This window comes from Mytilus edulis, chromosome 10 (assembly GCF_963676685.1).
Source record: "Mytilus edulis chromosome 10, xbMytEdul2.2, whole genome shotgun sequence".
In the NCBI taxonomy this organism is placed as follows: domain Eukaryota; kingdom Metazoa; phylum Mollusca; class Bivalvia; order Mytilida; family Mytilidae; genus Mytilus; species Mytilus edulis.
The window spans coordinates 35,074,786-35,088,315 of NC_092353.1; the positions used below are offsets into that span (position 1 = coordinate 35,074,786).

At 33.0% G+C, this 13,530-nt stretch overlaps 2 protein-coding genes across 4 annotated transcripts in view; both read right to left on the minus strand.

Moving 5' to 3' along the window:
* Positions 1-8,687, minus strand: part of LOC139491008 (uncharacterized) — an 82,061-nt gene extending 73,374 nt beyond the window's left edge. For 2 of the 3 annotated variants that reach the window (XR_011656447.1, XM_071278248.1), the window contains exons 1-2: positions 8,586-8,687; positions 6,263-6,383 (exon numbers count right to left, since the gene is read on the minus strand). Coding sequence is in view for 2 of the 3 variants with exons in the window: in XM_071278248.1 (XP_071134349.1) it covers positions 6,263-6,326 (64 nt within the window). In the remaining variant the exon portion in view is untranslated. Of the gene's footprint in view, positions 1-6,262; positions 6,384-8,317; positions 8,411-8,585 lie in introns of those variants that run through there. The other variant, XM_071278249.1, reaches the window with a different exon arrangement.
* LOC139491009 (uncharacterized) overlaps positions 1-13,530 on the minus strand; it is a 335,932-nt gene that overhangs the window by 302,881 nt on the left and 19,521 nt on the right. The window lies entirely within an intron of this gene.

Here is a 13,530-nt window from a genome sequence, read left to right on the forward strand (position 1 = left end):
CACATAAATGACCAGACTAATTTAAATCATTTTTGTGAGAGAAAAAAATATATATCCCTCTCTAGTTCTGCATTATATGTTATGTTTCTTTCAAAAAGCATGTATGTCATTTTAATAAACATCAGTTCAACTTAACTGTTCAAAGACACTGCTTTCAATTTCAAAATGTGATATCAAGAGGGTCTCATTGGGGGTTCTGATCCTGGATCCCACTTACTGTTTTGTCAGATTCCGGTATCCCGCTTACACTACATTATATGTACATAAGCAATTCTCATTTTTTTGTAATTTCCCTTGTCCCGCTAGACATCATTTCACGTTTTCACGGCACAATAATTTGACTTTCACATGTCACGCTTACAAAAAATCGGCAATCCTGCGTCATGCTTAGACCCCAATGAGACCCACTATCAAGGCAAATATTTTAACTTCTGCATGACAATATCAATAATTGAAATAGTGATCATCAAATTACGTGTGTATATATAGAAGTTTTAGTCCAAATTATTATAATATGTTGGAAAGGATATTCTATTTTTTGGCTTTAATGCCTTACTTTGACTGTTGGACCCCCTTTTTTTTTGGACGATCAATGTATTTGAATGGGGACATATGGTTGGAATCCACCTTTTTCCTAGGTTGGGAACCCAGGGGTGTGGAAATGCTATGCCCGACTCGCCCGACTCATACATTTAAACAACCGGACAAGTAATTATTTTTGTCTTGGTTGTCCGTGGACAAGTAAAAAAATATACAAGACAAAGTTCAAATCCAACAAAAACATAAAATTAATTTCAAAGCGTATAAAGATGTTTAATTTATGAAATAGAAGCCAATGTTCATGACGATAAATATTACATGATACCGGCAATAGATCGATTACCAAAATAAATAAAAATAAATATGCGAACCCGAGTCGCGTAACATTGCATTGCCTTTGTCCATTGACCCGGGATCGTCGATTAGGTTTTATCCATCATTTACCGGAACTGTCATTTCTTTAAATTTTGTATAAAGATTAAGATTGATAAATACTTAATTAAAAGGTGGGCAAGCAAGACAAAAAGAGTCATGAGTCGAGTAGAAAACCTTAAATGCAAATGGAGGACACAGAGTATTAAAAAAAAAAACGGAAGCGAGAATTTCAGACATCGTGGATATCAGATTGCCCCTGGCTATCTATGAAACCTCAGAAAATAAATTAAGTTTTTGTCTTAATTATAGATGAAGTCTTATTTATAGATGAAAGGTCAACATTATTTGTTGCCAAAGTGGAAAATAAAAGGGAGTCCCCGGACGCTTTAATTGCCAATCAAGACAATAATAAATAATCAAGAAAAAAAAACAAATGTGTCAGTTGAGAGAAACACCACAAAATCAATAGTTTCTCTATTATTTGGTTTACATTTCTTCAATCACTGTCCTCAAATTTAGTATATGTACCTATTGGCTACAATTTTTATTCAAAAACTGCTGCAAAATTGTCCTTTACATGTCATTTCATTGGTTGGTTTGCTGTTAGGTTTCTGTCCCATTGAACGGTTAACCAATTTTCTACTTTCCTAATTTTTTACACATATAAACAAATAGATTTCATTTGTTTGTGATGCACAACAGTGCTAAGTAAGAATCATATATTAGCTAACAAGAAATACTTCAATATTTATTGGGATCATCAGGGCAAGCAATTTTTTTTCCGGACAAGTAAAATTTTAGATTTCAATTGCCCGGGGACAAATAAGTGCTCACAAAAAATATTTCCACACCCCTGGAACCCTCCTTTTTTGAAATGGCTGGATCTGCCCCCTGAATATAATGCTTTCACAGGCACTAGATGTTTTTATATATGGACAATATTTTCTTCCCATTTTACTATTGACAGAACTTCTAGTGCATGTGATGTGGTGTTGGCTTTGAATGTTTTTTCAGGGACTACTATAACACATACTATAACACATCTTTTGTATAATGTGTTATAGTACTCTCAGATTTTGTATATATATATTTATATATATATATCAGTGGCGGATCCAGGGGGGTTCCGGGGGTTGGAACACCCCCTTTTTTTTGGACGATCAATGCATTTGAATGGGGACATGTAGTTGGACCCACCCCACCCCCCTTTTTGTCCTGTGTTAAGAACCCCCATTTTTTAAAATGGCTGGATCCGCCCCTGTATATATTATATGTTTTAAATGTGTTACTATTTCATATTTACTCTTATTTACAATATTCTTTTCTGAAGATCTAGTTTGTGCAGGGGAAAGAAATGCGTGTTTGCATGTATATTGCATCATGACGATTCATACACGTTTGCATAATTTTTAAAAGACAAAAGTTTTCCCCAACTAATAAACATCATTTAGTATACTTTGGAGCATTTCATTCAATTTAAAATTATTGTCTCGTTGGCTGCTAGTGTAAATTTTGGAAACGGTTCAACAAAAACTAAAAAAATCTGTTACACTATAAAAAGATGAATACATGACAAACCATAATTTTTTTAGGATGCAGACTTTTTATTTAAAAAGACACAAAGAGAATTGGTCGTGAGGTTTTTTAACGGGGGTTTCAGGTGCCCGACCTCTACTTTTTTCTAGTATGACTGAAATATTTAAATGCCTAAATATCTCTGATTCGTGTTAAAAGAAAATGAACAATAAAAGTTAAACGAACAAGAAGTACATGTCAAACTTTAACGACGCTTTTTTTCTTATTAGATGATATATGGGTCGTTTTCAAAAAATGTCGAATTTTCAGTACACCCATGCTAACTTTTTTATTTCTAATGGAAATTTCAGTTGTAATGGTTTAAATGAAAGCTTGTCGGATTTGTGATTCAGAACATTAATAATAAACACACCTTACATCTATTTTGATAAGATTAAACTGCATTTAAGACCCATTTTGGGAGTATTTGTCTGCGTACAGTGTCAGAAAAACACATTTCAAATGATTTTTTTGCGATTTTCTGATCGCCTTGATATCTGCAAAAGGGACTTTTTAAGAACGTTTAATATTACTCTAACGAAAAATCGTAGCTTCTATATCATTGTATGTAACATATTATCTACAAACTAAATTGAATCTGCGTACAGGAGGTTCATGTCTTTCCTGTTACCGCTACTTAAATCAGCCATGAAATTATTCTCCCTATGAATATTGAATCAGTCAGTGTTGATCTCAAAAGTGCAAAGTAATCTTTACATTTAAAACGCCTCGTTTCTTGAACGACAGTGTAGAGAAAAGAAATTTCAAGAAATTTAGTGAAAAAAATATAGCGTACTTTTTTTCATGTCTATGCTGTTACCACCAATTTTGATTAAATACACCAACAGTATACTTGTAAAAAGTGCAATAACGTGTTGGAAATCAAATTCACAATAGAAAAACGTAATCACTTCACCAAAGGGAGTAGTTATTTCACAACAGGAATCAAAAACGAAGAAATTTGTCTATCCTGTTATGTCTATCCTGTTACTATGGTTGCTATGGTTACAGTAACAGGATAGACAATTGTAGACAAAAACGTCGTTAATTTTTTTATCTTAACATATAGGTGCAAAACGAATGAAATATTTCGTTGTTTGAAGTCATCTTAAGGTTATAACGTATTAATCTTCCCAATTAAGCATTCGCAGGTGCAATACTGATATCGGTAACAGGATAGACAAAAAGGTAACAGGATAGACTTTTATATAGTAATATATCAGAAACGTACGTTCCTGTTACCAATGAAATATAGAGAAAAGTAAACTAACTTATGAGGGATTTACTTGATGTTGGGTTCATTTGAAAGGGTGAAAAAATGCCGAACAATATATATTGCTATCTTAGACTTGCATTACTGGTGGTAATTTTTACAACCTTTGAAAACCAATTTTTAGAGGCATTTTTCAGTACAACCTTTTAAATTGGCAAATAATCTATTATATTACAGAATGAATATATATAGAAGTTTATTCTCTTGAAAACCATCTAATTGTCTACGTAAAACAAGCTTAACATTTTATCTAAACCTTTTCTTAATAACCCAAAATTTCTTTTGAAAAATGGTAACAGGATAGACAAAATAATGTACCACCGATCAAAAAATGTTTCAACATATTTTTGTATGACATCATTAAGATTGCATCTTTTAATATGTTGTTCTTAAAGTACTGTTTGTTTTGATTTGCTTATGTAGAGGGTTGTTTGAACAAGTAACTTTTAATAATTTTTTCAATTTCAAAATTCGACATTTTTTGAAAATGACCCATATCATATTTTTTTGCTTTATAACTTTTAAGACTAAAACAGACGACTCAAATACGCTTACATGCACATGTAGGTGTACCCTGGGACTATTATATTAGTTGGTATAATAGTCCCGGGTGTGCCCGACTTTCTCTTTGAAATAAGAGTGTTGCCAATTTTCAGGAATTTTTCTCACAAAATACTGTTTCTGGGGCATAGATGCTAATAGATGCTTTTAAAAGATCAACTAGTTATAATTCTGTTGATTTTTGTTTGTAATGGAATTTACACGCAGCATCTACAAGATCCAAATGATGATTTGTACCTACCGAAATCGGTTGAATTGCGAAAATTACTCTTTCAGTTAAAAGATCACACTTATATCATTTCTCCATACTATAATTTTAGTATAAATTTACGCGCAGCATCTACAAGATCCAAAAAGATTTGTACCTACCGAAATCGGTTGAATTGCGAAAATTACTCTTTCAGTTAAAAGATTACACTTATATCATTTCTCCATGCTATAATTTTAGTATAAATAATTATATATATAAGATATAAAAAAAATATGAAATTTAATTCTTATTAAAGGTTTAGGTAGAGAAACGGAAATAAAAACCATAGTTAAGCACTAAAAATTGATTCCCCACTCGATACATAGTCGGTAACATAGAGGTGTTTGCCACAAGAGCATTAACCCTTGGGGTACATAAATGAAGCTGCATAATTTTTTTCTATGATATAAAATTTAATTACTTAAAATAGCTTAAAACCATTCGGATGAAGAATTAAAACAGTGTGCCTGGACTAAGCGATTAAAATGTGAAAAACGTTTTAAAACATTTGTCAAGCGCTTCAGGAGAAATAATGAACAAATTAAAAGAGAAAGAAGTCATAAAACGCGCGGACGAACGGACAGACACCCAAACAATTTTTCAAACACTACTAGTATATAAAATCTTCTTCAAGAAGCGGGTGTTAAAACAATTCAAAAGTTAAAATAAGTATAGGTGGTATGATTGTTGATCAGACAACTATCCGCCAAAGTTCAAATTGCAGCGATATGAGCAATTATAGGCCACCACACGACCTTCAACAATGCATGCTCTGGCGGAAACTATCATAAGTGGGAAATCACTGACTGACTGACTATAATAGGGAGAAGCTCCCGTCATGTTTCAGTAAAGTTGAATAATCAACCTTTTCCCACAAAAAGGGGAGGAGGCTCCCCTCAGTTCGCCCATGATGCTTAACGGATATTTTATTGATTTCATTGTTAAATTTTGCAGTTACCGGTATATAAAAACGTTAAAACTAAATCATTTAATTTATAATAGCCAATTGTATCTCCTCGTTTATTGTTCCGATCCCTTGTCTGAGTTTTGTTGCGCTCTTCGACAGTTGCGTTATTGAAACAAAGATAATTTTGAAAGACACGTCCACAAATCCGAGGAACGTTACGTTAAATTTGTAAGTGAAAGTTCGAATATACACATCAATGAACTGCAAAAAAAAACTGTTTATAACTTACATTTTCTTTTAGAAGCTTATACACTGACAATTATGCAAAAATAAAAAAAAAACATATCTACGGAACTTTTTCGCCAGTGTCGTAAAAAATATATACTCATTACTTTCATCAAGGATTTGTACTTGCTTTCATGAAACGGGTTTTACATGTTTAAATGTTTTCCATGACGCTAAATGCGCACTTGTGCAATCCAATAGGTACAATCTTATACGCACTATATTTCAGTATAGTTTATAAATTGATATATGTTTACTATTACGCCGGGTATGGTACGTGGTGGTATGCCAAAAAAAAAACCTTTCACTTTCTTGCTTGTAGCTACAAAATTCCGTTTCATGTGTAAACGATTTTCCATTTACCGTTTGGAAACTTGAGCAATGGCGTTCAATAGAACTTGATGTGTTTTTGACATGTTGTCTATTTGTTTGACGTATTACAAAGGATTTGCTTTGTCTGTAAGTTGTACTAGTAACTTAATACATCAGTACTCACCCTGTGTAAGGCCACTGAGCACAAGACAAAAGTAAAGAAAGAGTTTAGAGTACAATTTCGCCATCACGTGGTACTCAGGGGCGATGGATAAGTCCCCTTGGTGATCTGGTGGAAGAAACCACTGAAAAGAAAAGAGCTTAAATAAGCAGATGTAAAGTCTTAGGAAAAACTAGCTTGTAACAATATTACTAGTACATTTATTAGGATTAACTTGCAAGTAACACTATTACTTGACAGTACAATTGATTCATAAAATTCGCTTGTCGCACTTTTTGTTTTACAATGTTCAATCGAACAGAAAAACGGCTCTAAATAGCCTGTATCGGCTGCTTGGTATCTATGCATTTACATTGATCCAATAAGAGAACTTTATGATCTACATAGACTGCATAATAACGTATGATTCGACTATGGTATGGTCTCAGTGGGAGAAATCTTCAGAATAAATGCGAAAAACGTTTTATGTTAAAGTTTGAACATGCATGGTCACATATAATGTTATCGTTCTCCTGTAATCACATCTTTTTATTTCAGACTAAATTATAGTGTTGAAATAAATTAAATTAATGAAGACTAATGTGCCGCGTCCACTCTGGGTTTTTTTCAGATGCATTTTTGCTTTGTATCCATCCGATGAGTTTCAGCAAATGTTTAAACGGTGTTCTTATCACATATCACAGTAGGGTAGGGATGGCGGGGGGCAGGGGTTGGCATCTTTGAACTAGTTTAACTCCGCCACATTCTGCATGTGCATGTGTCCCAAGTCAGGTGCCTGTAATTGTCGTTTGTTGATGTATATCATATTTGTTTTTCGTTCCCTATTGTGTACATAAATCAGGCAGTAAGTTTTCTCGTTTAAATTGTTTTACATTTGCCATTTCGGGACCTTTTACAACTGACTATGTGGCATGGGTCTTGCTCATTATTACTACTACACATGTAGTTAATTACTGTGTCACTTGGTCTGTTGTGTGGCAATGTCTCACTTACAATCATATCACATCTTCTTGCTGTTTTATTAAGTAAGTAATATAGTTGGATACACCAATTGAGGTATATTAAATGCAGTTTTTATCACAATTTTTTTTAAAGATATTCGAGCATTTTTTGCATATCGTCGCTGGGCTTCCAAAATGTTGTAAATTACAATTTTTTCAAGAAAAAAATATCTCACAAACAGGCTTTGAAAATTTTGACAAAATGCATGCTTCCAAAATGTCGTATGTGAACTTGATAATTTTTGTAGATAGCAGTGAAATAAAAACTTTGACATTTCTGGATATCCAAGAACCTAAACTATTTTCAAAGAAATAAATAAATGTACAATTATTTTATTCCCAAAGCCATTATACAACGATTTTTAAATTTTCATACAACATTTTGGAAGCAAACTTTTCAAACAACTGACATTGGCAATTTTGTAATATGTCTTATTTCAAACGTTTTGATTGGTCTAACTGCATGCTACTTTGTAATACCAAAGATTTCCTCCCGCCCAGACCATTGGTGTCAAAAAGTATTTTTAGCCAAAAAAGTCATATATGACATTTTGGAAGACCAGCGACGATAAACAATATAAGGCTTTGATGTGTACTCATTAGTGTCATGTAATTCTGTGCTGTGTTTTGTGAAATGTAGAGTACACCTAAATTGAGGTATTATCCAACAACTAATGTCTAATCAACCAATTGATGGATATTCTCGACTGGCTTATTAAGTTTCATCAATTCCAACTTTTAAGATTTGTTAGTCAAAATGAACAGGAAAAGGGAAGAGACTACAGAAGAAAAAAAATATAAATGGGTTTATCAGTAGGAAAACGGGAGTCATAATAGTTTTTAGGTTTTTCTAACAAATTGCAGCAAAAAGTGTCGGAATCAATTACATGTCATCACTAGACGGTCATCAAAGCTGGTTATGGTCAATGCAAAAAGATGCTCCAATATATCCTTTTTTAAGGGGGGGGGGGGGGGGGTATAAAAACTGCATTATACCTGACACTGATACCTGATGTATCCCATTGTATGCAAAATGATCTCAGATGATGGATTATACCTAAATTGAGGTAAATCCACCAATGAATGGTTATTCCTGACCTAGGAGGCACAGTCATGTTTGTCCTATTGTCTGATGAACCGTAAAACAATAATGGTTTGCTTTATACAACTTATCTGAAATATACTCAAGAGGACACTTCGGATAATTTTACAATTGTCAATGCTTGATTCTTAAAATTGTCTCTCAAATTACTTGTAAATTTAATACAAATATACACGAAACATATATAAAAGGTGAACTCGATATGGAACTGAACGTTTCTTACCGATATATCTGCCACACATTCATGCAGGCTTCTCCACGGTTCAACGATTCAACCAATAACAAATGGTTCGGGCTATATATAGAGGGGTTTGCAGAAGGGAACATAAAAAATGCATACATAAATACAAGTCATAGCAGTAACACTTATAGTGGGAATTGTCACGTCGTGCAAGCAGATTTCTACTTTGTCAACATTTTGATTTACCAAACATTAAAAAAAGATAATTATGCAGACAAAAATAAAAGAATATAACAGATTAGAATAGAATAAAATAAAATAAAATAAATTAGAATAGACAATTTTATTTTGATTCGACTAAGCATAAGCTAGGGCGACTGAGCTTTTTACCGAAAACGTTGTAGGAATTTCTATATGCACCAAAAGTCGTAATGGAGAAGAAAAAAAGTTGATACATCGGAACGAAGCCTATGACAATTTTAGTTAATGTTTCAATGAGTTACATTGATTGGTGATTTCTTAACGCTCATCAGAACGAAAGAAAAAACTGAGGCTATATCGCGACTAGAACTATTTTAAATACTATAACTATTAATCCTGACAGACAGAGTAATAAAGGAAAGAAGAGTTTTAAATTATATTACCAAATCATGGTACATATACAATGATATATGAAAGTAAGGCTCAAAGGTGCCATTTATAGAAATTTTGTATATTTGATTTTTTCAGCAGTATATCTAGTAGTGTCAAGTTCCGTCAAAATATTTGTTCCTGGTAGCAGTAAGAACTAATTGATTGATTGTTGGTGTTCTAACGCCACGTTTAAGCGGCACGTATGTGCTATTTCGTGAGGAAGCCGGAGTGCCCAGAGAAAACCACTGACCTTCGGTAGGAAAACGAAACATGAACGGTGAAACAAACATAGGTCAATGCAACTACATGTATGTATAAACTGTAAAATAAGTTTAATTTAAAAGAGAGATGCGGAGCCCCTACATCTTAATATGTCTGGCCACCGTAGGAAATGATGGTTACAAAACAAGAAAAGGGTTGTGAAATTTTATTTCATTATGTTGCCTAGAATATTGGAAACAATAAAAACTTGGTGAACAGGTTGATAATGATTATCCGAGTATTTTGGAAGTTTATTAAAGATCATATACATGTACCTGCAATCTAGACAGGCATAAACAGTCTAAATAAAAGATGACCTTATGCAATGCCAAACAATAAGTATAAACAGGGTCGTAACTGTGTATAAGTCAGTAAAGCAGACCGTAACTAGTAGGTACACTTGATGATTGTAAGAAGTACATAATGATGGAAATGATCCCCTATTTAAATAAATCATGGAATTTTGTTTTTATCAATAACCATTTGAAAACTTTCTGTCTCCAAACAAGAGGCTCCTGGGTGCTCAAATCGCTGACCTTGATTTTTTATTGATCTTTCACCATTTTTAGTAAACAGTAAGCTTACTCCATTACTGTTTTCGAGTCAATTGGCAAACACATGTCAATTAAAGTACAATAACTTCTTGAACAGTCATCCAATGGTTATGGTCATGTTGGCATTTTTATAAAAAAAAAAAACACATGCTCCGCAGGGCGCAGCTTTATACGACCGCAGAGGTTGAACCCTGAACGGTTGGGGCAAGTATGGACACAACATTCAAGCTGGATTCAGCTCTAAATTTGGATTGTGATTAAATAGTTGACACAGCATAGGTTTCTGACACAGAATGAATGTGGTCTAATTAAATTAAATTTTATTTTGCCTTTGAGCAATTCACTATGCTGTTGAATATTAATCCTCTCAAAAAAATGTTTGAAGAAATTTTCTTTTTATTTATGAAATCTGAAATGAGAAAAATTGAATCCCCCCCCCCCCCCCCCAATTTTTTTCACATCCCCCTTTCCCTTATTCCAAAACTGATCTCAATTCAAATTTCTAATGGAGTTTGCAACAATAACTACTCATTCATCATAAAATATTAAAATGTAAAAAAGTGCTTGTTATCACTGAATGGTAAAGATTGTTTTAATTTATCAGTTGGTAGTAAAAGTGAATATACATTGTATATAACAATAATTTAAGTTGATTCAACTACTATTCTGGACAAAGAAAGATAACTCCAATTGAAAATTTCTTGCTATTGCACAATATTGTGCAATTAGATATTTCTTGCTATTGCGCAATATTGTGCAATTGAAAATACTTGCAATTGCACAACACTGTGCAATTGAAGATTTCTTGCTATTGTGCAATACTGTACAATTGAAAAATTCTTGCTATTGCTGAATACTGTGCAATTGAAAATTTCTTGCTATTGCACAATACTTAATATAATAATTTTGGATCCTGATTTGGACCAACTTGAAAACTGGGCCCATAATCAAAAATCTAAGTACATGTTTAGATTCAGCATATCAAGAACCCCAAGGATTCAATTTTTGTTAAAATCAAACTAAGTTTAATTTTGGACCCTTTGGACCTTAATGTAGACCAATTTAAAAACGGGACCAAAAATTAAGAATCTACATACACAGTTAGATTCGTCATATCAAAGAACCCCAATTATTCAATTTTTGATGAAATCAAACAAAGTTTAATTTTGGACCCCGATTTGGACCAACTTGAAAACTGGGCCAATAATAAAAAATATAAGTACATTTTTAGATTCAGCATATCAAAGAACCCCAAGGATTCAATTTTTGTTAAAATCAAACTAAGTTTAATTTTGGACCCTTTAGACCTTAATGTAGACCAAATTGAAAACGGGACCAAAATTTAAGAATATACATACACAGTTAGATTTGGCATATCAAAGAACCCCAATTATTCAATTTTTGATGAAATCAAACAAAAGTTTAATTTTGGACCCTTTTGGGCCCCTTTTTCCTAAACTGTTGTGACCAAAACTCCCAAAATCAATCCCAACCTTCCTTTTGTGTTCATAAACCTTGTGTTTAAATTTCATTGATTTCTATTTACTCATACTCAAGTTATTGTGCGAAAACCAAGAATAATGCTTATTTGGGCCCCTTTTTGGCCCCTAATCCCTAAACTGTTGGAACCAAAACTCCCAAAATCAATCCCAACCTTCCTTTTGTGGTCATAAATCTTGTGTAATTTTTTTTATTGATTTCTATTTACTTACCTAAAGTCATAGTGCGAAAACCAAGAAAATGCTTATTTGGGCCCTTTTTGGCCCCTAATTCCTAAACTGTTGGGACCAAAACTCCCATAATCAATCCCAACCTTCCTTTTGTGGTCATAAACCTTGTGTTTAAATTTCATAGATTTCTATTCACTTATACTAAAGTTATAGTGCGAAAACCAAATGTCTTCGGACGACGACGACGACGCCAACGTGATACCAATATACGACCAAAAACATTTCAATTTTTGCGGTCGTATAAAAATTGCAGAACATATGTTCTCTCCCATCTGAAAAAGAGTTTCCCAAAAGTCTGAATCGTTCATCATGCAAAGATATGCCATAACTTCAGAACAAACAGCTCGGACGAACCTCACTGATCATGTAAGGGCAATAACTCCTTGCTCTTATTCAGTTTATATCCATCTTTATAGTTTTCAAGATAAATTAGAAAAATCCTGAAAATCACTCGAGTTGTATTTGTATTTTTGTAGATTCGGAATTTTATTTACATTTCTACCTATCAGTTTCAAATAGTTAAGATAAACTTACTCTTAATCGTGATTTATTGGCAATAACTCCTAAAAGAATCCTTCAATACTTTCTCTCGTAATGGCACTTTTGCTGATCACAGTTGCATTAAACAGTTTCTACTTTCTAACAATAAAACTTGAAAATTAGCAAAACAAAATCGGCATTTAAAGCCATTAATCCACAAAGAGTCATTTGATAGTTTTAAGGCCACTATCTTCAAATTCTGTCAGGTTTTCTCTTACAATTATAGTTTTCAAGATATAATACATTTAATGCATTTTACCAATGAGATCATTGTTTAGCCAGTGAGGCATGCCTGTTGTCTCTTTTCTTTTTTTTTTTTTGGGGGGGGGGGGGACGCATAACTTGACCATAAGTTTAAATTGGTTTAGTTGTTGTAGAGAAGATCTTTAAAACATTCAACTGTTATCAGCGAATAACTAATAAAGAACTTGACACACTGTGCTTCATGTTAATATACATTGTAATACAAATATAAACCCTGTTTGCAATAATCCAACACACTGAGCCTTTTGTTTTTAATGCTAGTTCACAAGACAACAGTTTGCAGAAAAAGATATGACTTTACTTGGACACATTACTATAACTCAAATCCACATGTGCTAGTCAGAAGCAGCAAATACCAATTTTCGAGTCATTGCTTTTGCCTGGCTGAGGATTACACACAAAATTAGTACTCAAAGCATGATTGAAATCATGAAACCAATGATGCAGTTCAAACTGGAGTGTGGGTAAAATTATTTAGTGCTGCAATGCACTTAAAATTGAAGACTTTAAAGGCTATAACTATCAAAAATAAATGATCCTGGCAAAAGATGACAATGACCATATAAGCCGTGTGGGTTGAACAAACAAATAAGTATAAAAAAACAATGTGGTATGATTGCAAATAAGACAACTTTATATCAAAGTTCAAATGAAATGGAATTAAGAAGTTAAAAGCAACCTTACAGCCTTCAACCATGAGAAAACTCCTATACTGTGAAGTCAGCTATTAAAGGCCCGGATATGAAACAAGAGGCTCTCAAGAGCCTGAATCGCTCACCTTAATTCTTTTGGTTAAATCTCTCATCAATGATTATTTTGGCTTTTCAATATATTTAAATGTTTTTTGGATCGTCCTATTTTCTTCAAAAGCCAAAAAAAATAATCATTTTCTCCTATGTTCTATTTTAGCCATAGGAGCTATGTTTCTTGACATACAAGGAAATAAAATATAAAATTTATACTAGATACTCTGAAACTCATTTAGCCTAAGTTTGGCTGAAATTG